Source organism: Myxocyprinus asiaticus, chromosome 40, assembly GCF_019703515.2.
Source record: "Myxocyprinus asiaticus isolate MX2 ecotype Aquarium Trade chromosome 40, UBuf_Myxa_2, whole genome shotgun sequence".
Taxonomy (NCBI): Eukaryota; Metazoa; Chordata; class Actinopteri; order Cypriniformes; family Catostomidae; genus Myxocyprinus; species Myxocyprinus asiaticus.
The window spans coordinates 40,063,801-40,088,089 of record NC_059383.1 but is presented as its reverse complement, the minus strand read 5'-3'; the positions used below and the strand labels follow the sequence as shown (position 1 = coordinate 40,088,089).

The following is a 24,289-nucleotide window of genomic DNA, read 5'->3' as shown; positions in this document are numbered from 1 at the left end:
TTTAAACAATACATTTCCATGAAAATGTTTGATTCCAATTGATTTGCCAATGATTCATTCAGACTGATTCATGAATTATTCCGACTAACTCACTGAAAAGAACTGACTCAAATCAATGTATTTTTTCTATTACCTTTCCAGACATTTGTGATTCAAATTTTTGATTCCAACTGATTCGCTAATGATTCATTTAGACTGATTCATGAATCCTTCTGACTTACTCACTGAAAAGAATTGACTCAAATCAATGTATTTTTTCTATGACTTTCCAGACATTTCTGATTCAAATTATTAATTCGGACTGACTCGCTAATGAGTCATTCGGACTGATTCGCTAATGATTCATTCAGACTGATTCATGAATCCTTCTGACTTACTCACTGAAAAGAATTGACTCAATTCAATGTATTTTTTCTATGACTTTCCAGACATTTCTGATTCAAATTATTGATTCGGACTGACTCGCTAATGAGTCATTCGGACTGATTCGCTAATGATTCATTCAGACTGATTCATGAATCCTTCTGACTTACTCACTGAAAAGAATTGACTCAAATCAATGTATTTTTTCTATGACTTTCCAGACATTTCTGATTCAAATTATTAATTCGGACTGACTCGCTAATGAGTCATTCGGACTGATTCGCTAATGATTCATTCAGACTGATTCATGAATCCTTCTGACTTACTCACTGAAAAGAATTGACTCAATTCAATGTATTTTTTCTATGACTTTCCAGACATTTCTGATTCAAATTATTGATTCGGACTGACTCACTAATGAGTCATTCGGACTGATTCGCTAATGAGTCTTTCAGACTGATTCGTGAATCCTTCTGACCAATTCACTAAAAAGAACAGACGGAAATCAAAAAATTTCCATGACCGTTTCAGTCATTTGTGATTCAAAATTTTTGATTCAGACTGATTCGCTAATGATTCATTCAGACTGATTCATGAATCCTTCTGACTTACTCACTGAAAAGAATTGACTCAAATCAATGTATTTTTTCTATGACCTTTCCAGACATTTCTGATTCAAATTTTTGATTCCAACCGATTCGCTAATGATTCATTTAGACTGATTCATGAATCCTTCACTTACTGAAAAGAACTGACTCAAATCAATGTATTTTTCTATTACCTTTTCAGTCATTTGTGATTCAAAATTTTGATTCGGACTGATTCGCTAATGAGTCATTCAGACTGATTCATGAATCCTTCTGACCATTTCACTGAAAAGAACAGACTCTATAAAACAATTCACACAAATCAGACATAACTGTCTTACGAACATAACTAGACAAAATGTAAATTCATGACAGAAATTTCCATGACCAAAAAAATTTGTATAATCTCTAAAACTTCCAGGTTTTCCGTGACTGTGGGAACTCCATAACAGTCAGAGGAATATTCAGTTTAGCAGTCTCACCTCTTCCTGTCGGTCGATGAAATTGTAACAGGCAACAACGATGAAGTCGTTCCACCAAGCGAGTCCTCCGGTCACAGTCATATTCTGCTCCTGAAAACACACACACACGATTCACAGTTTTAACATCCGGAACCACCAAATGATATTCGTCACCTGCCATTTCCCTTTAAAATCAAAAGACACTGTGATTGGTGGAAGATTACCTGGGTGACATTTCCAAACAGTTTCCATTTCCTGGTATATAATGAATAATGTGCAAATCCACGTCGACCAGCTACAGCTACACACTGACCAGACCAGTCTATAGCCGCAAACTATACAGAGAGAACGTACGATTTATGATATTTAATACCATAATATAAGAATATAAATTCTCCCTTCTATCATATGAAGTTGTAAATTAGACGAATAGCTCTTACCCTGATAGGCCAGTTCGTCTCTAGATATGTGCTGTGAAACTACAGATGAAAAAAACAAAACAGACTGATACAAATTATCTCAAAACAATGTGAATAATAATAATAATTAAAAAAAAAATAAAAAAAAAAAAAATTCACACCTTAAAGCTGAATTGTGTAATTTCTGTGCCACGTAACGGAATTGTAAAAAACTTTCACTCAAAAAATAATAATATAACGATTTACACATTTGAATATCATAACAATCACCAACAAATTGTACAACAGCGTTTTAGTGCCACGTAAAAAAAAATAAAAATAACAAATTTTTTTTCTCTCAAAATATTTCTACTTTATGAGAATAATGTAGTATTTTGTGTGAATAATGCTACGACTTTATTCTCGTAATTTTGAATTTATTCTCAAAATATTACGACTTCAAACTCATAATGCTACGACTTTATTCTTGAAACTTTATGACTTCGTTCTCGTAAAAGGCATATTATGAGATTATTCTCAAAACATTTAGGCTTTATTCATGTAACACTATGACTTTATTCACAAAATCGCAAAAAAAAAAAAAATATTTTAACGGCACTAAAATGCCGTCGTCAAAATGTAATTCAGTAGTCTTTAAAAAAATTAAATAAAATAAAAAACTACATATATTAAGTTGTATTACTTTGTTAAAAATAACATTAAAATGCATAAATCTAAAAAATATTTTTTTATTTTCTCCCCAATTTCTCATGCCCAATTCCCAATGTGCTCTAAGTCCTCGTGGTGGCGTAGTGACTCAATCCGGGTGGCGGAGGACGAATCTCAGTTGCCTCCGCGTCTGAGACCGTCAATCCGCGCATCTTATCACGTGACTTGTTTAGCATGTTACCGCGGAGACGTAGCGCGTGTGGAGGCTTCACGCTATTCTCCACGGCATCCATGCTCAACTCACCACACGCCCCACCGAGAGCGAGAACCACATTATTGCGACCACAAGGAGGTTACCCCATGTGACTCTACCCTCCCTAGCAACCGGGCCAATTTGGTTGCTTAGGAGACCAGGCTGGAGACACTCATCATGCCCTGGATTCGAACTAGTGACTCCTGGTGTAATAGTCAGAAGTCAATACTCGCTGAGATACCCAGGCCCCCAAAAATATTTTTTTGGAGTGTTGTTTTCAGACAAGTTTCCCAATTGCTCCCCTATCTGCCATTGGTCAGTCAAAAAAATAGTCCCGCCCCAAACTCACACCATTGGTTGAGTCAGAAGTTGATATGCTGGGCTGCTCATATAAACAATGTTTCACACTTCTGGAGAAAAAAACATTAATTAAACTGAAATACAAGAGAGTATTTTCATGCCGTTTCAAACCCAAGTGCATGTTGTGGAAGTGTGTGAATGAGCTTCTCTCATGAAAGTGACAAGGAGACTACAGATGTCAAGATTTATCGTGAATAAGAATTTTGGTCTGTTTCTCACCCAAAACCGATTGTATCGGAGTCACATGGATTACCAACATGCCGTGGAGCGTGAAAGTTTTGGACCCCATTGTATGGACAAAAACACCTCATATGTCCATCAAAATATCTTCGTTTGTGTTGCGCAGAAGAAAGTCTAACTATTCCTTTAACATCCAAAACATTACACACTTCTGACGTAATCAAATGATGATAACTGTACCATAAGAGGCACCACCTACAGGTAAGAGGTCGGAGGTCAAATGATCATGTACCTGGACCACCTGCCAGTGTTTATGTCCGAGTAAAGTGCTGAGACCCTGAGAGACCGGAGCGGGCGCTGGTGGCCGGTGCAGAGGACTGCTGCTGTCCCGCGATGAGCTCTTATCAAACACACTGTGAGCCTGAGTGGGGTCACCACAGGTCAGATACAACCGGTCTTCTCCGTGCAGCAACACCTGCTCCTGATTACTCTGATCACACACACACACACACACACACACACACACACACGGATGATTTTGTCCCTCACAATTTTCTAAATGAAAAAATTGCAATTAATTTTCTGGATAAGGCTGTATGTGTATGTGTGTGTATATATGTGTGTGTGTGTGTTCTCACTGTGCAGGGGTTGACGGTCAGTGCGCTCTTGATGAAGTGAAACTGCAGAATTCCCGCCTGCTGGAGTTTCGAATCGTTTTCCTCTCCATCCGGAACCACAGTGGCTGTATCCGTACTGTCAATCACCCACAGATGATAACCCTCCACACCCCAACTCTGACAACACACACACACACACACACACACACACACACACACACACACACACACACACACACAAGTGATTCTCAGAAACTCATATGAATTTCATTGTGTGATAAAAAGATTTAACTTTGCAATGAAAGTGAATAGTGACTGAGGCTAACATTCTGTTCCACAGAAGTCGTACGGGTTTGGAACAACATGAAGGTGAGTAAATGATGACAGAACTATCTCTTTAAGAACATCTGCTGCTCTCACCATAGAGCTGATCTTCAGATGGTCTTTCTTAGTGCCGTCTGACCGATAACTGTACGAGAGAACAGATAAACAGAACCATTAACAGGCAAAAACGGACCGGTTAATGGATTTAACAAACAGCTACAGTAAAGCAGTAGTGTTAATAAAGACGTGTATATTTGTGTGTGTGTGTCACTCACGCAAAGTCCTCTCCTAGTGTGCAGATGAGATGCGCTCCGAACACACTCCACAGAGACAGACCGCCACAGTCCCACGTCACCATGGCAACGCTGCAGTCTGGAGACCAGCGGATCATCTTCACCGGGCCTGTTTTATTCCAGATATCTGACACCGACAGGCAGGAGCGATGGAGAAAAACAGGCAGATGTTAAAACAATCATGCTAGAAATGTTGGGAGCAGAAATTGTTCAAGTTGAAAAGTTTGAACACACACAGCTTGTTAGGAAAGGACAAGCACGCCATACCAACTGCAGCCAGCAGGGGGCGGAAGAGTAAAATAAATGTACAATGAAGCAACAGATTTTGGGCAGTGTTCATTTTTACAGTTTTTTGTTTTCATCATAGTCTCTAGATGAAAATGCCATTTAAAATAGTAACATTTTTTCGTCACGTCATATTATTTCATTTTAGTCCGTTTTACTCTAAATGGCAAATTAGTATCTTTTAGTTAATGTGCAAAAGGACAAAATTGTTTGTCAAACTTTAACAGACCAAACATTAGGCCAGTGTTTCCCAACCTTTTTTCTGCCACGGCACACTTTTTACGATTCTACGGCACACCACTATCCCACATGGGCGAACCGCCATCAATATTTTTCCTTTTCAAGAACTTGTCCATGTTTTCTGTCCATCTTACTAGCGTGTTTACTTGTAATGTTTGAAATTCAGCTATGCAAAAAGGTCACAGGTGGCAAGAGCGCTAAACGGGTAATGAAAAAACAACAAATTTGCTTCTTTTCTAATTTGTAGATTTGTTCTTGCAATGCCACAACAAATTACAGGGATGCAAACTCATGAGGGGCGAAAAAGGTCCACGAACGTTTTTCTGGGGATATGTTTTTAAAGAATATACTAAAAGCACCAATTCAGCTATTTTAGTGATTCACGTTTATTCAAGTTTACGATTGTGCAGAATTAGCTGCAACATAAAGAGTGTTTTGGTGAGACTTGCTTCTGTTTCACAAATGTGTTCAATTTTATTATCTGATTAGTTCAGTGACCCCTTCTGGAAATGTCTCTCGGTGGCGATAAATGAGCGTCTTATGTGCTATGAGTGAGTCAGTGAATCATTTTGAGTCGTTCATGACCGAAATCTCCCAAGAGACTTTATAGTGTTTAAACAGATCTAGAGTCTTCCTTCAGTCGAGCATTATTTTTCATCCAATAAGACAACAATAATAGTGTTTCAATAACGTCCTTCTCCTTTATTAAAACTTGCATGTCAAATCTCCTGACGTCAGTATAAGAATTAGAAACACAAAGCAGATCTACGGGATCATTTTCCTACAGTATTTAAACTGCTGAGCATGACCACAATAATAGACAAATAATAATCATTTTGAGTTTCAATAATGTTCTTTCATCATAAAGCTCATTTCACATGAGTTGAGTCGAGACGTCAACGCTCCGTTCATCGCCAGCGTCAAGCGCTGCATTGCCCTCCACATGACAAGTGTTGCAGAAAGCGTCACAGAGGGGCGAATTTATGAGCTTGCCACGTATAAAAGCGGGAGATGTGCACAATAAACATTGAAAACATGTCTTTGGAAGAGAGAGAAAAAGCTTGCAGTTGCTTTGATAGCAGAAAGTAATAAAAGGACTCGTTTATGTTTAGGTCGAAGCGTTTTCTTGGTGAATTTAAATGAGTTCAATAACTGGGGTCTCTGATATTCGTAAACGAGGTAATATTTAATTAAAAGAAATGATGAGACGTTCAATGTCTCTTCACACATTTGGACAGTTTTTAAATATTTTTGTTGCTAAGTACTCTCAAAGACATTATTGGTGAAGCAAAATCGTGTGTGTGAAAAACACTTTGGTGTAAAGTGACGTCACTTCATAGACTTCAGTGTATTCTGCAGCGCTGACGCGAGTCATGTGAACGCCCCTTAACGTGTATAAATATCACTCACTTTTACACATTAATCATTGCTCTTCACAATCACAAAAGTGACCGATTATGGTTTCAAAACAGCGAATTTCTCCGAAAGGTGAGGAGTTTCGATCCCTGAATTTATTTTTTATTTTTTTTCATGCATTTATTTATTTTGTGGAATTTTATAATTTTCCACGGCACACCTGACAATCTTTCACGGCACACTAGTGTGCTGCGGCACAGTGGTTGGGAAACATTGCTTTAGTCAAATATTCAAACATTTAGAAAAAATGCGTCAACATTTCCTCAATTTAAACATGTAAACAAACATAAACGATAGACTACATACAAAATAAGTATTAGCTTCTGTATTCTGCATTCTTCATGCTTTACGTGCTATTTTTACAGAAACATCGTATTCACAACGCAAGTTACACATATTATGACTAGCATGTAACTTGGTTTAAGTTCACCTATTCATTCGCTTCATTGTCTTTGCAGATGTAAGTTACAATGTTACATACTGTATATGTTATGGATATAGTGAATAATCTCATGTTTAAATGGGATGCGTTTGAGTGAGGTAGATTTGGCTTGAACATTAGGGGGGTTGCAGCGTGAAGCATTTTCATGTTTCCATTGATCATGGTGTGAATAATGGGGGGTTGTGCAATTAACACTGTGGGTTAAACTGGCTAACAGTGAACAAAAGCACGGATGCTGACTGATCATGTGCCCTGATGCACTTCTGGTGGTTTCACATGCTGTTGAATACAGATTTAACACAAAGGACAACATGTTGTAGCATTAATTGTCTCACCAGGGTAGTGTTTAGGGGTTAACTCCAGTTTATGAGACAGCTGCATGGATCCCGTAGAGCTGTCAATCATGTACACCAACACTGAGCCACTGCAAAACACACACACACACACACAGTTGTGATATGATTTCAATATGAATTCATACTGGATAAGGATTTTTCAAAATCATTCTATAAAGATTGTGCTCACTAAAGAGCCATGTCAAACCAATGAAATATTTTACTAGAAGACTTATATTGAGTAGTGGTCGACCGATAAATCGGTGAGGCTGATAAATGTTCCTGTAGGACAGATTAGTTTCTCAACCCCCAATTTGGAATGCCCAATTCCCAATGCGCTCCAAGTCCTCGTGGTGGCGTAGTGACTCGCCTCAATCCGGGTGGCGGAGGACGAATCTCAGTTGCCTCCACATCTGAGACCGTCAATCCGCGCATCTTATCACGTGGCTTGTTGAGCGTGTTACCGTGGAGACATAGCGCGCGTGGAGGCTTCACGCTATTCTCCGCGGCATCCACGCACCCCACCAAGAGCGAGAACCACATTATAGCGACCACGAGGAGGTTACCCCATGTGACTCTACCCTCCCTAGCAACCGGGCCAATTTGGTTGCTTAGGAGACCTGGCTGGAGTCACTCAGCACGCCCTGGATGAAAACTCGCAACTCCAGGTGTGATAGTCAGCGTCTTTACTCGGTGGGGTGCGTGGCGAGTTGTGCGTGGATGCCGCGTGCGTGATTTTTATTTAAATTTTCACTACAACAATGCGTCATCCCTGTCAAATTAAAAAATAAAATAAAATAAAATTAATGATTTGACATTTCATTTACATTACAATCTCGAGGCAAGACTGCCAATTTTAATTAGAAATTGCTTTTTCTTAATACTCACGCAGTAATAGTGACAGAATTTAAATTCAAATGCAAAGTTCAGTTTTAATTTTATATTTTATTTTTCGATTTTCATTTTCACGTTTCAACATGTAAACTCTATGTTAATGAGTGGGTGGTGCTCAAGAGAGGATACTTTAATACAGCGCTTCTCACACTAGGGGGCGTAGAGAGGTTGCACGGGAGATTTTGTATTTTATGTGTCCTTCCGTGAAGCCGAGAATCCACGATACAGCGCTTTTCAGGCCACAAGAGAAAGATCAGTGGTAAAGACGCTGGCTACCACCTCTGGGGTTCTCTAGTTCGAATCCAGGGCATGCTGAGTGACTCCAGCCAGGTCTCCTAAGCAACCAGTTGCTAGGGAGGTTAGAGTCACATGGGGTAACCTCCTTGTGGTCGCTATAATGTGGTTTGCTCTCGGTGGGGCGCGTGGTGAGTTGAGCGTGGTTGCCATGGTGGATGGCGTGAAGCCTCCACACGCACTATGTCTCCGTGGCAACGCGCTCAACAAGCCACGATCTCAGATGCGGAGGCAACTGAGATTCGTCCTCCGCCACCCGGACTGCGGCGAATCACTACGTGACCGAGGACTTAAAAAAAGCGCACTGGGAATTGGGCATTCCAAATTGGGAGAAAAAGGGGAAAACTGAACTTTGCATTTGAATTTAAATTCTGTCACTATTACTGCGTGAGTATTAAGAAAAAGCAATTTCTCATTCACATTTGCCTTTTCATTTTAAAATTGGCAGTCTTGCCTCAAGATTGTAATGTAAATGAAATGTCAAATCATCAATTTTATTTTATTTTTTAATTTTTATCCTTTTATTAATTTATTTAAAATACATATACAGTATCTTCGGTGTAACTGTAAACGATTAGGAGATTGCTGCTCTCGCTGGATCCGCACGAGAGCGATAGAGCAACATAAAAGTACTTCATGTGCACTTTAAGTAAATGTGCAAATGTCATCTGTGGTTGCTGGACTACTGTGTGCAAATGTTATTTCCTTAGTTCTTAATTTATTTACGTGAAAACTGGATGGCTAAACAGAAACCAGAAGAAACTGCTGTCTCCCATTTACAACACAGAAAATATATATTTTTTATTATTATAAATTTTTGATGTTAAAAACATCACAAAGTTAGTTTTATTGTGAAATTGAGTAAATATAGAGCTAAATAATTTATTACATTTTATTAATTAATAAAGTTTAAATTAAGTGTATTAATTGAATCTACAATTTTTTTGCTGTATTTAATTGTGTAATATTTATCCATGTCGGTTGACCAGTAATATTGAGTAAAGAAATTACACATTTTTTATTTCTTGTGACGGTTTTGCTAATTTCCATGACATGTTTGGGCCTGGAAATCCCAATTCCCAATATTCAGATCAGCAAAACAGCCACACAAAGGTGAAAAGATATGCAGAGCAAAATCTAAACATATTTCAAACAAATATCAAAACTTCACATTTTATGCAAACCAGTGGGACATAATACAAAAATACAAAATTTCCCCTGAAATTCAGAATGTGGGCATAACCCCCCCCCCTTTTATTTTATTTGTAACATCTGCTATTGTTCTTAATATTCTATTATATTCTAATATTCTATTACTTACGATAAAAGGTAATACATTCTCAATGTTGAGAATTTGTTCTAATGAATCTTTTAAAATTGATGTATTTGACATAAACGGATGTGACCCTCATAAAAGGTAAAAAATGCCCCTGCAAAATCTAATCCAGGGGCAAATATAGCCTCTTTATGTGAAAGTCAATGTTTGACACTGATGCAAACCGAGTGTTTATACAGACACAAACCCCTACACACATTTGTTACACATAAGTGAAAAGAACACACACACACACACACACACACACACACACCTTGTGCAGCCGAAGGCCATCAGTCTGTATTTGTTGTTGACAGCGACACACGTGCCATCTGAGACGTCAGCAGCCCACACGCCCTGCAATTGCTACACAAACACACACACGGTTTTAGACTCAAATCATAATCTACACAAGCATGAACAGTAAATGCAAACATTTCTAGCAACCCATTTTTCTCGACACGCAGACAGTCTGCGTCTTTGCCCGTCTACACGCATGCAGCTGCCGTTGACTGTGCAACAGGACTGTTTGTTTCTGGCCATGTGATTAAAAATCACTCTGTGTTTATGCTGTTTATGTATGCTCATATATTCATTGAACTCCCTCTTACGTCTGTGGAGAGTCTGTTAGCAGTTGGAGTGATGAATCCAAGTCGCCCGTCATCAAATACGACAGCGAATCCATCCAGTGTCGCGCAATATTCCATATCCCGAATGTGAACACCCTCCAGATCTAAACACGGCCCTCCTGATGCAAACACACACACACACACACAGATGAGTTTGGTCGCATTATAGACACACAGTTTTTCTTTTTTTTTGCAACAGTCATCATTTTGTATGCGAAATCAGTCCAAAACAACAAAATATATCTAGCCAAATGATCAGCAGCAACATGATACTGCCTTTTAAGGTACCTACTTATGGCCAAATTCATAGGCAGCATCACAAGAATGTATTATAAATATACTTAAAATTTACTGAATTATTTATTTTGGTTGACACAAAACATAATCTTAGCTGAAACACACAAAAAATATGCATTTTACAAACAGCTCATAGCACAAGCTAATTTGCAGGTAAAAAGGAGTATATAGGTAAAAAAAAAAATTTAAAATAAAAAATTTTAATAAAATGAAATCTGATATGCAGATTAAAGGGAAAAAAAAGACCCCAAATAAAAACAATTTAATATATAATTAAATAATTACAAATAATTATACATATAAAAATTATATATAACTAATATAAATATCTATATATATAACTAATATATATCTAATATAAATATATAACTAATAGAATTATATATATATATATATATATAACTAATATAAATATATAAAACATATATAAACTAATAAATAAATAAAACTAATATAATATATATATATTATATATATTATATCATATATATATATATTTATTTATATTATATATATTTATTTATATTAGTTATATATATATATATATATATATATATATATATATATATATATATATATATATATATAACTAATATAAATAAATATATATAATATAAATAAATATATATATATATATATATATATATATATATATAATATAATATATATATATATATATATATATATATATATATATATATATATATATATATATATATATATATATATATATATAAACTAATATAAAAAAAATTATAAATATAAAAATTCAGGTAATTAAAATATATTATTGTTACAGATGAGTAAAAGATTGATTAGGCAATACAAAAAGTGGCTTTAAAAGGGAATAGGCCCATATTGTTTATTTTCATATACATAAGCGTCCTCATCTTGTGCTGTCTGCTGTCAGTAAGTGCAGTTTATTGCCTGTAAAGCTGCAGTTGCGTTTACTGCCCTCTGTTGACTTAGAACTGTAAAAAACATCAAGGTGGTACTTCTTGAAATGCTTCGATGCTAGGAAAATCACTCATTACAGGTCCAGGGGCATGATAATCGTTACTGTTATATTATTCATCGCACTGAATTTACACGTTAAATCGACAGCTCTAATTTAAACTACCAGTATAAAACATGCAATCAACATCAAACTCTACTGAAATCAATTGTGAGTCGAGTCTCTCATGTGCTTCACGTGATGAGTGATATTTGTGTGGTGAATTGAGCTGCTGCTAATGCACAGCGTCTCAAATCGCTCTCTTATGACAGTTCAGATGCGGCCTGTCTGTCTCTCTGTGTGTCTCACCTCGTGATGACTGCAGGTCCAAAGAGAAGGGGATTGTACATAGATTAACAGCTCTTTGGCCGTTACTGATACCGTCCCAGTGCAGCATGTGCAGATAACCATCTGCAGTCGCCACTAACAGATCCTCCTGCAGCGTCTGCAGACTGACAAACAAAAAATCCATCTATCTATCTATTCATGAACATCACAAAGTCCTCTAGATTACCAACAGATTCACAAAAAAAACACTAAACAAACAGTGGTGACAGTGTTTCTGTGTATACAGTGTGTGTGTGTTAGTGTGTGTAGTATGTGTGTGTGCTTGTGTGAGTGAGTGTGTGTGTGTGTGTTTGTGTGTGTTAGTGTGAGAGTACGTGTGTGTGCTTGTGTGAGTGAGTGTGTGTGTGTTTGTGTGTGTTAGTGTGAGAGTGTGTTAGTGTGAGAGTATGTGTGTGTGCTTGTGTGAGTGAGTGTGTGTGTGTGTTTGTGTGTTAGTGTGTTTGTGTGTGTTAGTGTGAGAGTACGTGTGTGTGCTTGTGTGAGTGAGTGTGTGTGTGTTTGTGTGTGTTAGTGTGAGAGTATGTGTGTGTGCTTGTGTAAGTGAGTGTGTGTGTTAGTGTGTTTGTGTGTGTTAGTGTGAGAGTATGTGTGTGTGCTTGTGTGAGTGAGTGTGTGTGTGTGTTTGTGTGTTAGTGTGAGAGTGTGTTAGTGTGAGAGTACGTGTGTGTGCTTGTGTGAGTGAGTGTGTGTGTTAGTGTGAGAGTGTGTTAGTGTGAGAGTACGTGTGTGTGCTTGTGTGAGTGAGTGTGTGTGTGTTTGTGTGTGTTAGTGTGAGAGTGTGTTAGTGTGAGAGTACGTGTGTGTGCTTGTGTGAGTGAGTGTGTGTGTGTGTTTGTGTGTGTTAGTGTGAGAGTGTGTTAGTGTGAGAGTACGTGTGTGTGCTTGTTTGTGTGTGTTAGTGTGAGAGTGTGTTAGTGTGAGAGTACGTGTGTGTGCTTGTGTGAGTGAGTGTGTGTGTGTGTGTGTGTGTGTGTGTGAGAGAGAGTGAGTGTGTGTGTGTGTGTGTGTGTGTGTGTGAGAGAGAGTGAGTGTGTGTGCTTGTGAGTTTGTGTGAATGCGTTTGTGTGTGAGTGAGTGTGCGTGTGTGTGTGTGTGTGTGTGCTTGTGTGAGTAAGTGTGCTTGTGTGTTTGTGTGATTGAGTGTGTGCGTGTTTGTGTGTGAGTGTGTGTGCGTTTGCGTGAGTGTTTGTGTGAGTGTGTTTGCGTGAGTGTGTGTGTGTGTGTGTGTTTGCGTTCACGCGTGTGTTTGTGTGAGTGAGTGTGTGTGTGTGTGTTTGTGAGTGTGTGTATGTGTTGGTGTGTGTGGGAACAAATGTCCCCATAAGGATAGCAAAACCCCAAATTTTTGACGTTGTGAGGACATTTTGTTGGTCCCCATGAGGAAAACAGCTTATAATTCATACTAAATGATGTTTTATTGAAAATGTAAAAATGCAGAAAGTTTTTTGTGAGGGTTAGGTTTAGGGGTAGGGTTAGGGTTAGGGGATAGAATCTATAGTTTGTACAGTATAAAAATCATTATGTCTATAGAGAGTCCTCATAATGATAGCTGCACCAACATGTGTGTGTGTGTGCGTGTGTGTGTGTGTGTGCGTGTGTGTGTGTGAGTGAGTGAGTGTGTGAATGTATGTATGTGCTTGTCTGTCTGTGTGTTTGTGTGAGTGTGTGCGTGCGCGTGTGTGAGTGCATGTGCATGTGTATGAGTGTGTGCGTGCTTGCTCTTGTATAAGAGTTCAACACTAGACCTAGAACTACAGTTTCATGACTGGTATTAACTGGTTTTATTCAGCTGTGTGTTTTAAATTCAATTTAATGTAGTTTTGTTTTTGCCAGTCGTTGGTAGTCTGCTCGAAAGAACTCGGAAGCGTGGTTGCCTGTGGTGTGATGTCAGATTAATTTAATCTATATTGCACATTTTGGCAAAATCGTTCACTTACTGCACAGTATACACACGTCATACTACCTTTTAAAAAACAGAAGGTTAAATGGCATCCTAAACCCTATGTGAGCATATATGTGCGTTTCGTCAACTTCAGGGTTGATTTTTATTAAAACAAACAGATTTCAAAATTTTTCTTTTTGTTATACGAAGGCCTTCATCATTTATTTTTGCCTTTTATGTTCCAGACCCAGACTTTCAATTTTAAACTATTAAAATCCCTTATAAAAATACAAATGACTACATGTTTAAAACTATAAGTATCAAAACAAAGAATGAAATAAACAGAAACCATTTCAATATTTGTGTTGAAATTATTTCTATTAATTTATCAAAATTAACATAAATCTCCTGTGATGCATGTACATAATAGAGGTAGACCGATATATCGGTTTTACCGATTAATCTGTGCCGATAGTTGCTTTTTAGAACTATCAGTTATTGGCAAAAATCCGTGCCGATAATTACTGATAGTTTTTTGGAAAAATTATTCCTCCGTGTTCATCTGTGGCCGGTACTAGAGGATTCTACAGTTAGAAAGCTACAGTATAACAGCAGCTTCTAGAAGTGAAATATTGGGATTTTGTTTGAACAATAAACTGCATCTGAATTGTATTTATTATGGACTCTTGTAGCATGTATGTCTGTGCCCTTCATAGTAAGGAAAGACTTGAAAATGTTTTAAAATGTTCTATTTACATCGGCTGATTAATCTGTTACCTGAGTTTTCCACCACCTTCTGTATCAGCAAAATCCACTATCGGTCATACAATGTTGGACATTTTTAATGGGAGAGTGTGTGAAGAATGCTTTATAAAGACATTACTTTTTTAGAAGTCCACAGTGTTAAAAGCGGCCGAAGCTGAAGGAACACCCATATGTGTATTTATCAGTGTGTGTACAGTATATACAGATGTGTATGTGTTTGTGTACCAGCTGATTGGAGCCTCCAGGTCAACAGGTTTCTTCATCTCTAGTGTGAGAGCTGGAGCGCACTGTTCCTCCTTATAACCCTGAGTAACTTTCACACGAACACCACCCCTGACACACACACACACACACGCACGTGCATAGACACGCACACAGACAGACATGCACACGCACAGACACACGCACACACACACAGACGCACGCACACACACACAGACGCACACAGACAGACACACAGACACGCACAGACAGACACACACAGACACGCACAGACAGACACGCACAGACACATACACACACAAACACACAGACACGCACACACACACAGACACGCACAGACAAACACACAGAGACACAGAGACAGACACACACACATGCATGCACGCACAGACAGACAGACAGACGCACGCACAGACAGACAGACAGACACACGCACAGACACACACACATGCACGCACAGACAGACAGACAGACACACGCACAGACAGACAGACAGACAGACACAGACACGCACAGACACAGAGAGACACATACACACACAGACAGACACACACGCACAGACACACACAGACAGACAGACAGACAGACACACCACACACACACACAGACGCACGCACACGCACACAGACGCACGCAGACAGACACAGACGCACGCAGACAGACACACACACACACAGACAGACACGCACAGACACACAGAGATACAGAGACAGACATACACACACACACACACACACAGACAGACAGACACACACACAGACACACAGAGACACAGACACACAGAGACACAGACACACAGAGACACAGACACACACACACACACACACACACACACACACAGACACACACACAGAGACACAGACACACACGCACAGACATACACACACAGACATACACACACACACACAGACAGACAGACACGCACACACAGAGACACACACACACACACAGAGACACAGAGACAGACATACACACACACACACACACACACACACCACACACAGACAGACACACACACAGACACACAGAGACACAGACACACAGAGACACAGACACACACACACATACACACACAGACAGACAGACACACACACACACACACAGACACACACGCACAGACATACACACACAGACATACACACACAGACACAGACAGACAGACACGCACACACAGACACACACACACACACACACAGAGACACACACACACAGATGAAAAGAAAAAAATAACCAGTTTAGCTTGTGTTTTTGCAAATGCATCATTGTAACTCAACTCTGAACAGTTATGGCCTGTTTACACTGAGAGTGAATATTCAGCACAAATATTTACTGTGAACAAGAACACGCACACATTTCCAGCACAATTAAACAATAAGATGATGAACTCTGGGTCATGTGCATGTCCAGATAAAATCTGCAGAATTCTGTGGAATGGATTTACACATTCGAAATATCTTAAAGCTGCACTACAGAACTTTGTGCTCTCTAGCGACACCTGTGGTTGGAACATAAAACTGCAAACAGTTTGTGGAGGAACATTTTATGCGAGTTGTGATTCGCTGCTCTTCTAGCGGATGAATCTCGCGGTTTGAGGTTACTATCTTTACCTGTGATCACTCTGAGATGTTCACCAGGAGAGCCGAAGTCATGATGAGCTATCTTCATGTTGATATTATGTTGTTTGTTTACACATTAATAACCAATATATTACTTACTTTAAAGAAGATAAACAACAATCTTAATTACATATTTTAACATGATTATTCAAGAGTTTTATCCACTACAAATGAATGTTTGTATTTTACTACACAAATCAATTTAAGAGGTGAAACAGCTGATGAGAGTTCAATTGAAATCACTTATTTGTACATAACAAGTGGACGATGCAATTGAACCGTAATACTCTAATAGTAGATCTGTGCACTGAACACAATACGACTGTAAATGAGGATCAATAATGATGGGGATGAAATATAGTACTTTATAAAACATGCAATATAATAATTGCAATATAAAAATCGTTTCTTTGAAAGGAAATTGATAATAGAGAGATGGTTACACGCTAAACAAATGAATATTACTGTGCAATGAAATCGGTTCATTATAAACAACTTGAGATGAGTGTATACATTCACGGGGATCTACCTTGTACCTATAGTGGCTTTAGATGCAATTTTAAATGGTCGATTGCCTTTAAACAGACTATCTGTTAACAGGACAATGGAAAGTGATACAACAACTTGTGCATTTCAGTGAAAACACATGAAGTGGCCACGAGTAAATAGGTCCATTAAAAAAAGTTTAACTTCTAAAGAAAGCAATAGTAATTCTGAAACATGTACAGTATGTTCTACAGTTTTTAAATATGTATAAAATCATGAGCACTCACATGAGATGAAGACTCCAGTATAAACTCATGGGGGCTGCCATGTTTTGATCACATGACCAGCTGAATACTACACACTTAATCTCAGTAACTACCCTGTTATTGGACACTTTCACTCATTGACTAAATTAATAATGGCTGACTGTGAATTGCGAATTTCTACACAATTATTGCGTTTCCAGGCCACTAGGTGTTAGTGTAAACTTGAGACAACAAACAAATTACCGAGTACACCTTTGAGTACTCTAAATTGCAGATTAGTTTCTGTGGAAACCTTCAGATTGTGGCTGTTGCTTTTATTCACACTGTATATCACACTATCATTATATCACTGAATTACGGTGAGCGAGATCAAGTTATGTGATTACTTGTATTTTGCATTAAAGCGTCAGATATCTTCAATATGTCTGACATTACAGGGTGTGAATGACAACATCTTTTCATTTCGTTCTCGGTTTAATAAGATCTTTTGTCTGTGAATTGTTTCACTTTTTCATTTCACTCTTGGTGTGAACAGGCCTTTACACTACAACTGTGCTCACAGACAAAAACAAGACAAAACATGCAATGATACACTTCAGAGAGAGAGAGAGAGTGTGTGACAGGTCTGGACTTGACACAAACTCTCATGAAAACTGAGAATGCTTTTAACATGAACAACAATTCTCAAAGCGGTGTGTGTGTGTGTGTGGGGGGGGGGGGGGATGTAACATATAGGACATCATAGAAGAGAGATTTATATCAGTATGTGTTTGTTAGCATGTGTGTTTCACAGCGCTCAGGTGAGAGGTGTGTGTGTGCTGTGCACTTTCAAAGAGTCTAACTGATGTCAATGTGTGTATGTGTGTGTGTGTATGAGAGTGAGTGAGTGTGTGCGCACGTGTATGTGTGTGTGTGCGTGTATGCGAGTGTGTGTGCGTGTATGTAACTGCGTGTATGCGAGTGTGTGTATGCGTGTATGCATATGTGTGTGTGTGTGTGTGTGTGTGTGTGTATGCGAGTGTGTCTGTGTGTGTGTGTGAGTGTGTATGAGAGAGTGTGTGTGTGTGTGTGTGTGAGTGTGTGCGTGCACGCGAGTGTGTGCGAGTGTGTGCGTGCGTGTATGCGAGTGTGTGTGTATGCGAGCGTGTGTATGTGAGTGTATGAGAGAGTGTGCGTGCGTGCGATTGTGTGTGCGCGTGCATGCGAGTGTGTGTGCATGCGTGCGAGTGTGTGTGCATGCGTGCGAGTGTGTTTGTATGCGAGTGTGTGCGTGCGTGCATGCGAGTGTGCGTGCGTGCGTGCATGCGAGTGTGCATGTGAGTGTGTGTGTGCATGCGAGTGTGTGTGTGTGTGTGTGCGAGTGTGTTTGTATGCAAGTGTGTGTGTGAGTGTGTATGAGAGAGTGTGTGTGTGTGAGTGTGTGTATGTGAGTGTGTGTGTGTGAGTATGCATGCATGTCTTTGCAGGAAAGTCAGCATGGAAAACAAGCAGTCTGCAGACTCACAGTACATGAGCTGGTGATGATTGTTCTACAAAGACAAACACATTTCTACAGTGTCTTCACATATATATAGTATGACTTCATGTGCTACAATATGCGGAAGTGTATATTTTATTTAACCAGAATCAGCACTAGACAACTCAATCACTGGCGAGTGAAGTCTGAGCATTTACCAACCACAGACATTTTTTAGTTACATAGCACAAAATTTGGTTGCATTTGTAGAGGGCCGACTTGTGACATCAGACAGTAAATGAATGTAGAATTCAGACAGCGGTAAAATAATTTTAAAAAAGCCTTTCCTAAAGCGTGCCATGTGATCTGCAGTATACCATTGCAGAGAGCTGAATTTATTGTGTCTTTGGGTTCTGAGAACATGTTCACAACAAACACAAATTACAGCGGTGAAAATATATTAAGAATGAAGTAATGCATTGCTATGGACCTCTACACACAGAGCGCAAAAATGTCAATGAATGTCATGGCAACGAAACAATGTTTTTCCTGTGTAAGTCGACCTTTTGTTGTTGTTGAGGCCAAAGAATACTTCAGTTTTACGCATACCACTACATCTGGCGCATAGTGCGCGATGGAAATTCTGTCATCAGCACAGTATGTGTGGACTGTGCGCACGCAACCCGTTTATCTCGACACGCAGACAGTCCGCGTCTTTGTCTGTCTACGTGCATGCGAGATGCCGTTGACTGTGCTAAAATAATATCACAAAGCTCTTGTAGTGCACATGCATCAAACGCAGTCAAAATACTTGATAATTTGTATACTTTGAAAGACTGAGCGCTCGACCGTAGCACTCGAGCATTCGACCCTAGCTTTATAGAGACAGACAGAATTCCAGATAGACACTGAACTGTTTTTATCGTTAGTCTCTGAGCACAAGAAACAAAGGCATATCGGCTACAAACAAGCAGAAAGAAAATACAAGAACATTCCTGTATTACGTTATCATATTTTACTTTAATTGAGCGTGTTTCCAAGCACAATCTTTCACCGACTATGCTTAATAAGCAGACAACGTGTGCGGTCATGCAGACGCCTTAAACGGTTTTCCTTAATCAGGGTAAGGTCATAGATTTTTTGTGTTGCATGTAAACACATTTGCCGCGGTTCTTACTGGCGTATCCAATGTGCACATGACTGTTTACTTTATGACATCAAAAGCACGGAATAACTGGATGATTTCTAATCTCACGTAAACACGGTTTTCTCGCGTTGTCAGAGAACGTTTATTTTTTAATAAACAGATAATCATCGTATTACAGCGCATGTAAACATACTCATCCGTTACACATTAGCGATAGATTATATTTAGCATTTAGGCGCATGACTGACTCTGTTTCAACACAATCAACTTAAAAATTAAAATGAGAACGAACAATCACGATATGACTGAGGAAGAGGAGGAAGAGGAAATAATGATAAAAATAGTACAAACATTACAGACCAACAGGGTTAAGGGCCACTCACTTTGGATAGACAGGCTCGTACAGGTATTTATCATCCAACCCTCCAATGATGTCGAATAACAGAACGTAACCATTCGAAGCCTGGAAAGAGAGACAGAGAGACAGACAGGTTACTGATGAAAGCCGTCAGGTATCACTGTCTGATCAACTGTCTGATCAACCGACTGCTGTAGTGTACAATAACAAAACACTCTTTAATTGATAGCAGGAGGACATTGTTACTGACTAACACACACACACACACACACACACTCTCTCTCTCACACACCACACAGACACACACACACTCACACACTCGCGACACACACTCACACACACACACACACACACAAACCACACAGACACATGCACACACTCACACACACACAAACATCACACACACACACGCACACACACGCACGCACACGCACGCACACACGCACACACACACACACACTCGGACACACTCACACACCACTCAGACAGACAGACAGACAGACACACACACACACACACACACACTCGGACACACTCACACACCACTCACACACACAGACACACACACACACACACACACAGACACACACTCTCACACTCTCACACACACACCACACAGAGGGACACACACACACACACACACACACACACACACACACACACACACACACACACACACATGGTTTGGCCGCACTCCATTCTTGGCTTGAAGTCCAAGAAAAGTCCAGAGGACTCATTTATAAAACACAGACATGATCAGATTTTATTCTAAATTCAATTAATTTGATCCAAAAGTTAAAAATGACAAATGATTTCCAAAGGCAGAATTTTTGTTTCAGATTAAATTTAAATCATGCAAAGAATGAACACACCACCACGTTTTTTTAATGTGCATGCTCATCGGAAGCATCTTTCCATTAGTTGTCTCTTTCAGTGATTTTCAATAATATTATATTTTCAACAAGTCTTACAAAACTTGCCCAGAACTTTCCTAACCAAACAAAATCATTTTAGAAAATTCTGGGGAAACAATAAATAAATGTATATGGAAATGGCACATAACACAATTTACAGTAATAAACTCAACTAAAGGGAAAACAAGCGAAATTGTCAAGTACTGGAAAGTAGTAACAATGTGCAAATTAAAATATGAAATGTGCAAATGTACAATAATAAATAATAAAAGCTGCAATAGGTTCTAAGTTAATTAAACAAACTTTTTTACAAAATCTCATTAAAGTAATGTGGGGGAAAAAATCTCATTTTATAAATATTTTATTATTTCAGGTTTTTTTTTTTTTTTATGACAGTGTTTGGATTTTAAATTTCATTTGGGAGTATCAATTCCAATTTGCACAACTATAAAAATGTAAATACATAAAAAAAAATAAAAATGGAAAAATGAGACTATAATTGTGGCTTTAACAATCTCAGCTCACAATGTTCATTTTAACAAGTTGTTTTGTTGAACACATCTTCAGTTGTTCTGTCGTTTGATGTACCAACACAATAAATGCCATGAATTTACTCAGATAAATGCACAAATGACACTTCAGAGGAACAGAACTGAACAGTCGTAACCATGACAACAACTACATGTGAAAAGAAAAGAAAAACAGACGTCTGCATCAACAGACGAGATGTGAAAAGACCAAAGGAACATTTATAATCCATCATTCATGAACATATTTCTACACAGAAAAACAAAGCAAATTAATGAAGTATTACAGTATTCCTGTCGAGCATTCCTGTCAGGACAGATGCTGGAAAAGTCACAGTAAGGAATGAACTTCTTGTCGAGTTCAGCGCTCTGGACCGAGTGTCTATTCTAGAGTTTTCCACAGCTGGAGCGAGACATCGTCCAAAGCTCCCACAATCCCCTCAAACACTCGCGGACTGATGTGACCGCAGCGATGAGCTCATCGCTTACTTTAGACACAGCGAGAGCCAAACGCATTTATCTTATTGCACAGTCCATCAGAGGGAAAAACAGAAGTGATGCGTTCATTACAAGACTACCACGTGAGACCGTCAACATTAGTGTTCATGCACAGCATTGGGAACATTAATTTAAATGAATATATTGGTTTGGATGGCAAATTTCAATGAACTGATTTAAAGAAAAGATTCATAAATTCATTTCAAAGGGGCCTGGGTAGCTCAGTGGTAAAATACGCTGGCTACCACCCCTGGAGTTTACTAGTTCGCATCCCAGGGCGTGCTGAGTGAATCCAGCCAGGTCTCCTAAGCAACCAAATTGGCCCGGTTGCTAGGGAGGGTAGAGTCACATGGGGTAACCTCCTCGTGGTCACTATAATGTGGTTTGTTCTCGGTGGGGCGCATGGTGAATTGAGCGCGGATGCCGCGGTGGATGGCGTGAAGCCTCCACACGCGCTATGTCTCCGTGGCAACGCGCTCAACAAGTCACGTGATAAGATGCGCGGGTTGACTGTCTCAGACGTGGAGGCAACTGGGATTCGTCCTCCGCCACCCGGACTGAGGCGAATCACTATGCGACCACGAGGACTTAGAGTGCATTGGGAATTGGGCATTCCAAATTGGGAGAAAAAGGGGAAAAATCCAAAAATGAATAAATAAATAAATAAATAAACTCATTTCAAAAGTCAAAAGTGTTGCCACATTGCAAAAGTCATTTACTTAATCAGTATTTTTGTCTTGTTTTCCAGTAAAAATATCGAAAAATCCTTGAAACAAAATGCATTTCCTTAAAAAGCAAAATTGTGTAAGTTAATAAGACTTGGTTTCAGAGAATATATCTTGGTATTTATTTTTTCTCCTCAATTTGGAATGCCCAATTCCCAATGCGCTCTAAGTCCTCGTGGTGGTGTAGTGACTTGCCTCAATCCGGGTGGTGGAGGACGAATCTCAGTTGCCTCCGCGTCTGAGACAGTCAATCCGCGCATCTTATCACGTGGCTTGTTGAGCGCGTTGCCACGGAGACGTAGCGAGGGTGGAGGCTTCACGCTATTCTCCGCAGCATCCACGCACAACTCACCACGCGCCCCACCGAGAGCGAGAACCACTAAATCGCGACTATGAGGAGGTTACCCCATGTGACTTTACCCTCCCTAGCAACCGGGCCAATTGGTTACCTAGGAAGCCTGACTGGAGTCACTCAGCACGCCCTGGATTCGAACTAGTGACTCCAGGTGTGGTAGTCAGCGTCTTTACTTGCTGAGCAACCCAGGCCCCCCCAGTAGGTTTGATTATTTATTTATTTATTTATTTATTTATTTATTTATTTAATTTTATTTTATTTTATTTGGGGGGGGGGGGCCTATTTCCCCTTTTTCTCCCAATTTGGAATGCCCAATTCCCAATGCGCTCTAAGTCCTCGTGGTTGCATAGTGATTCGCCTCAGTCCGGGTGGCGTAGGACAAATCCCAGTTGCCTCCGCGTCTGAGACAGTCAACCCACGCATCTTATCACGTGGCTTGTTGAGCGCGTTGCCACGGAGACATAGCTCGTGTGGAGGCTTCACGCCATCCACCGCGGCAACCACGCTCAATTCACCACGCGCCCCACCGAGAACAAACCACATTATAGCGACCACGAGGAGGTTACCCCATGTGACTCTACCCTCCCTAGCAACCGGGCCAATTTGGTTGCTTACGAGACCTGGCTGGAGCAGTAGGTTTGATTATTGATATTTCCCAGCAGGAGCTACAAACATCCATACACACTTCACACAAGAGACTCGTCTGGGTCCAGAGGTCTTTCTCCAAACACACTTCACAGAACAGCTTCAGCTTCCACGCCAGCGTAGTCTGACACAAACAACATACTGTACTCCCTACATGTATAAATGAAAAAACATTATTACGAGTCAAACCAAACTTTTAATCTCAACACGCAGTGAAAGGATCTCAATGCTGAACTTCTTCCCCTCTATACTACACAAATCACTGATGAGTGAAATCTGAACATTTACCAGCCAAACCACAGACATTTTTAGTGAAAGTGCAAAATTTGGTTGTAAATGCGAGTGTCAGTTGCACGTACACGCTCCTCGCCCTCGCTGGGTGAAGGGGCGGTAGTGTCATCCACTGACCACTCGCCTGATGCAGCGAGAGACA

The 24,289-nt window shown here is 39.5% G+C and overlaps 1 protein-coding gene across 1 annotated transcript in view; it reads right to left on the bottom strand.

The window, feature by feature from the left end:
* Nucleotides 1-24,289, bottom strand: part of LOC127430812 (guanine nucleotide exchange factor subunit RIC1-like) — a 54,934-nt gene that overhangs the window by 12,604 nt on the left and 18,041 nt on the right. The window contains exons 3-15 of the mRNA XM_051680902.1: nucleotides 20,218-20,297; nucleotides 14,867-14,974; nucleotides 11,956-12,098; nucleotides 10,338-10,474; nucleotides 10,001-10,092; nucleotides 7,224-7,312; nucleotides 4,488-4,632; nucleotides 4,309-4,357; nucleotides 3,910-4,065; nucleotides 3,564-3,761; nucleotides 1,852-1,890; nucleotides 1,636-1,746; nucleotides 1,433-1,522 (exon numbers count right to left, since the gene is read on the bottom strand). Of these exons, the coding sequence (XP_051536862.1) occupies nucleotides 1,433-1,522; nucleotides 1,636-1,746; nucleotides 1,852-1,890; nucleotides 3,564-3,761; nucleotides 3,910-4,065; nucleotides 4,309-4,357; nucleotides 4,488-4,632; nucleotides 7,224-7,312; nucleotides 10,001-10,092; nucleotides 10,338-10,474; nucleotides 11,956-12,098; nucleotides 14,867-14,974; nucleotides 20,218-20,297 (1,437 nt within the window). The remainder of the gene's footprint in view (nucleotides 1-1,432; nucleotides 1,523-1,635; nucleotides 1,747-1,851; nucleotides 1,891-3,563; nucleotides 3,762-3,909; nucleotides 4,066-4,308; nucleotides 4,358-4,487; nucleotides 4,633-7,223; nucleotides 7,313-10,000; nucleotides 10,093-10,337; nucleotides 10,475-11,955; nucleotides 12,099-14,866; nucleotides 14,975-20,217; nucleotides 20,298-24,289) is intronic.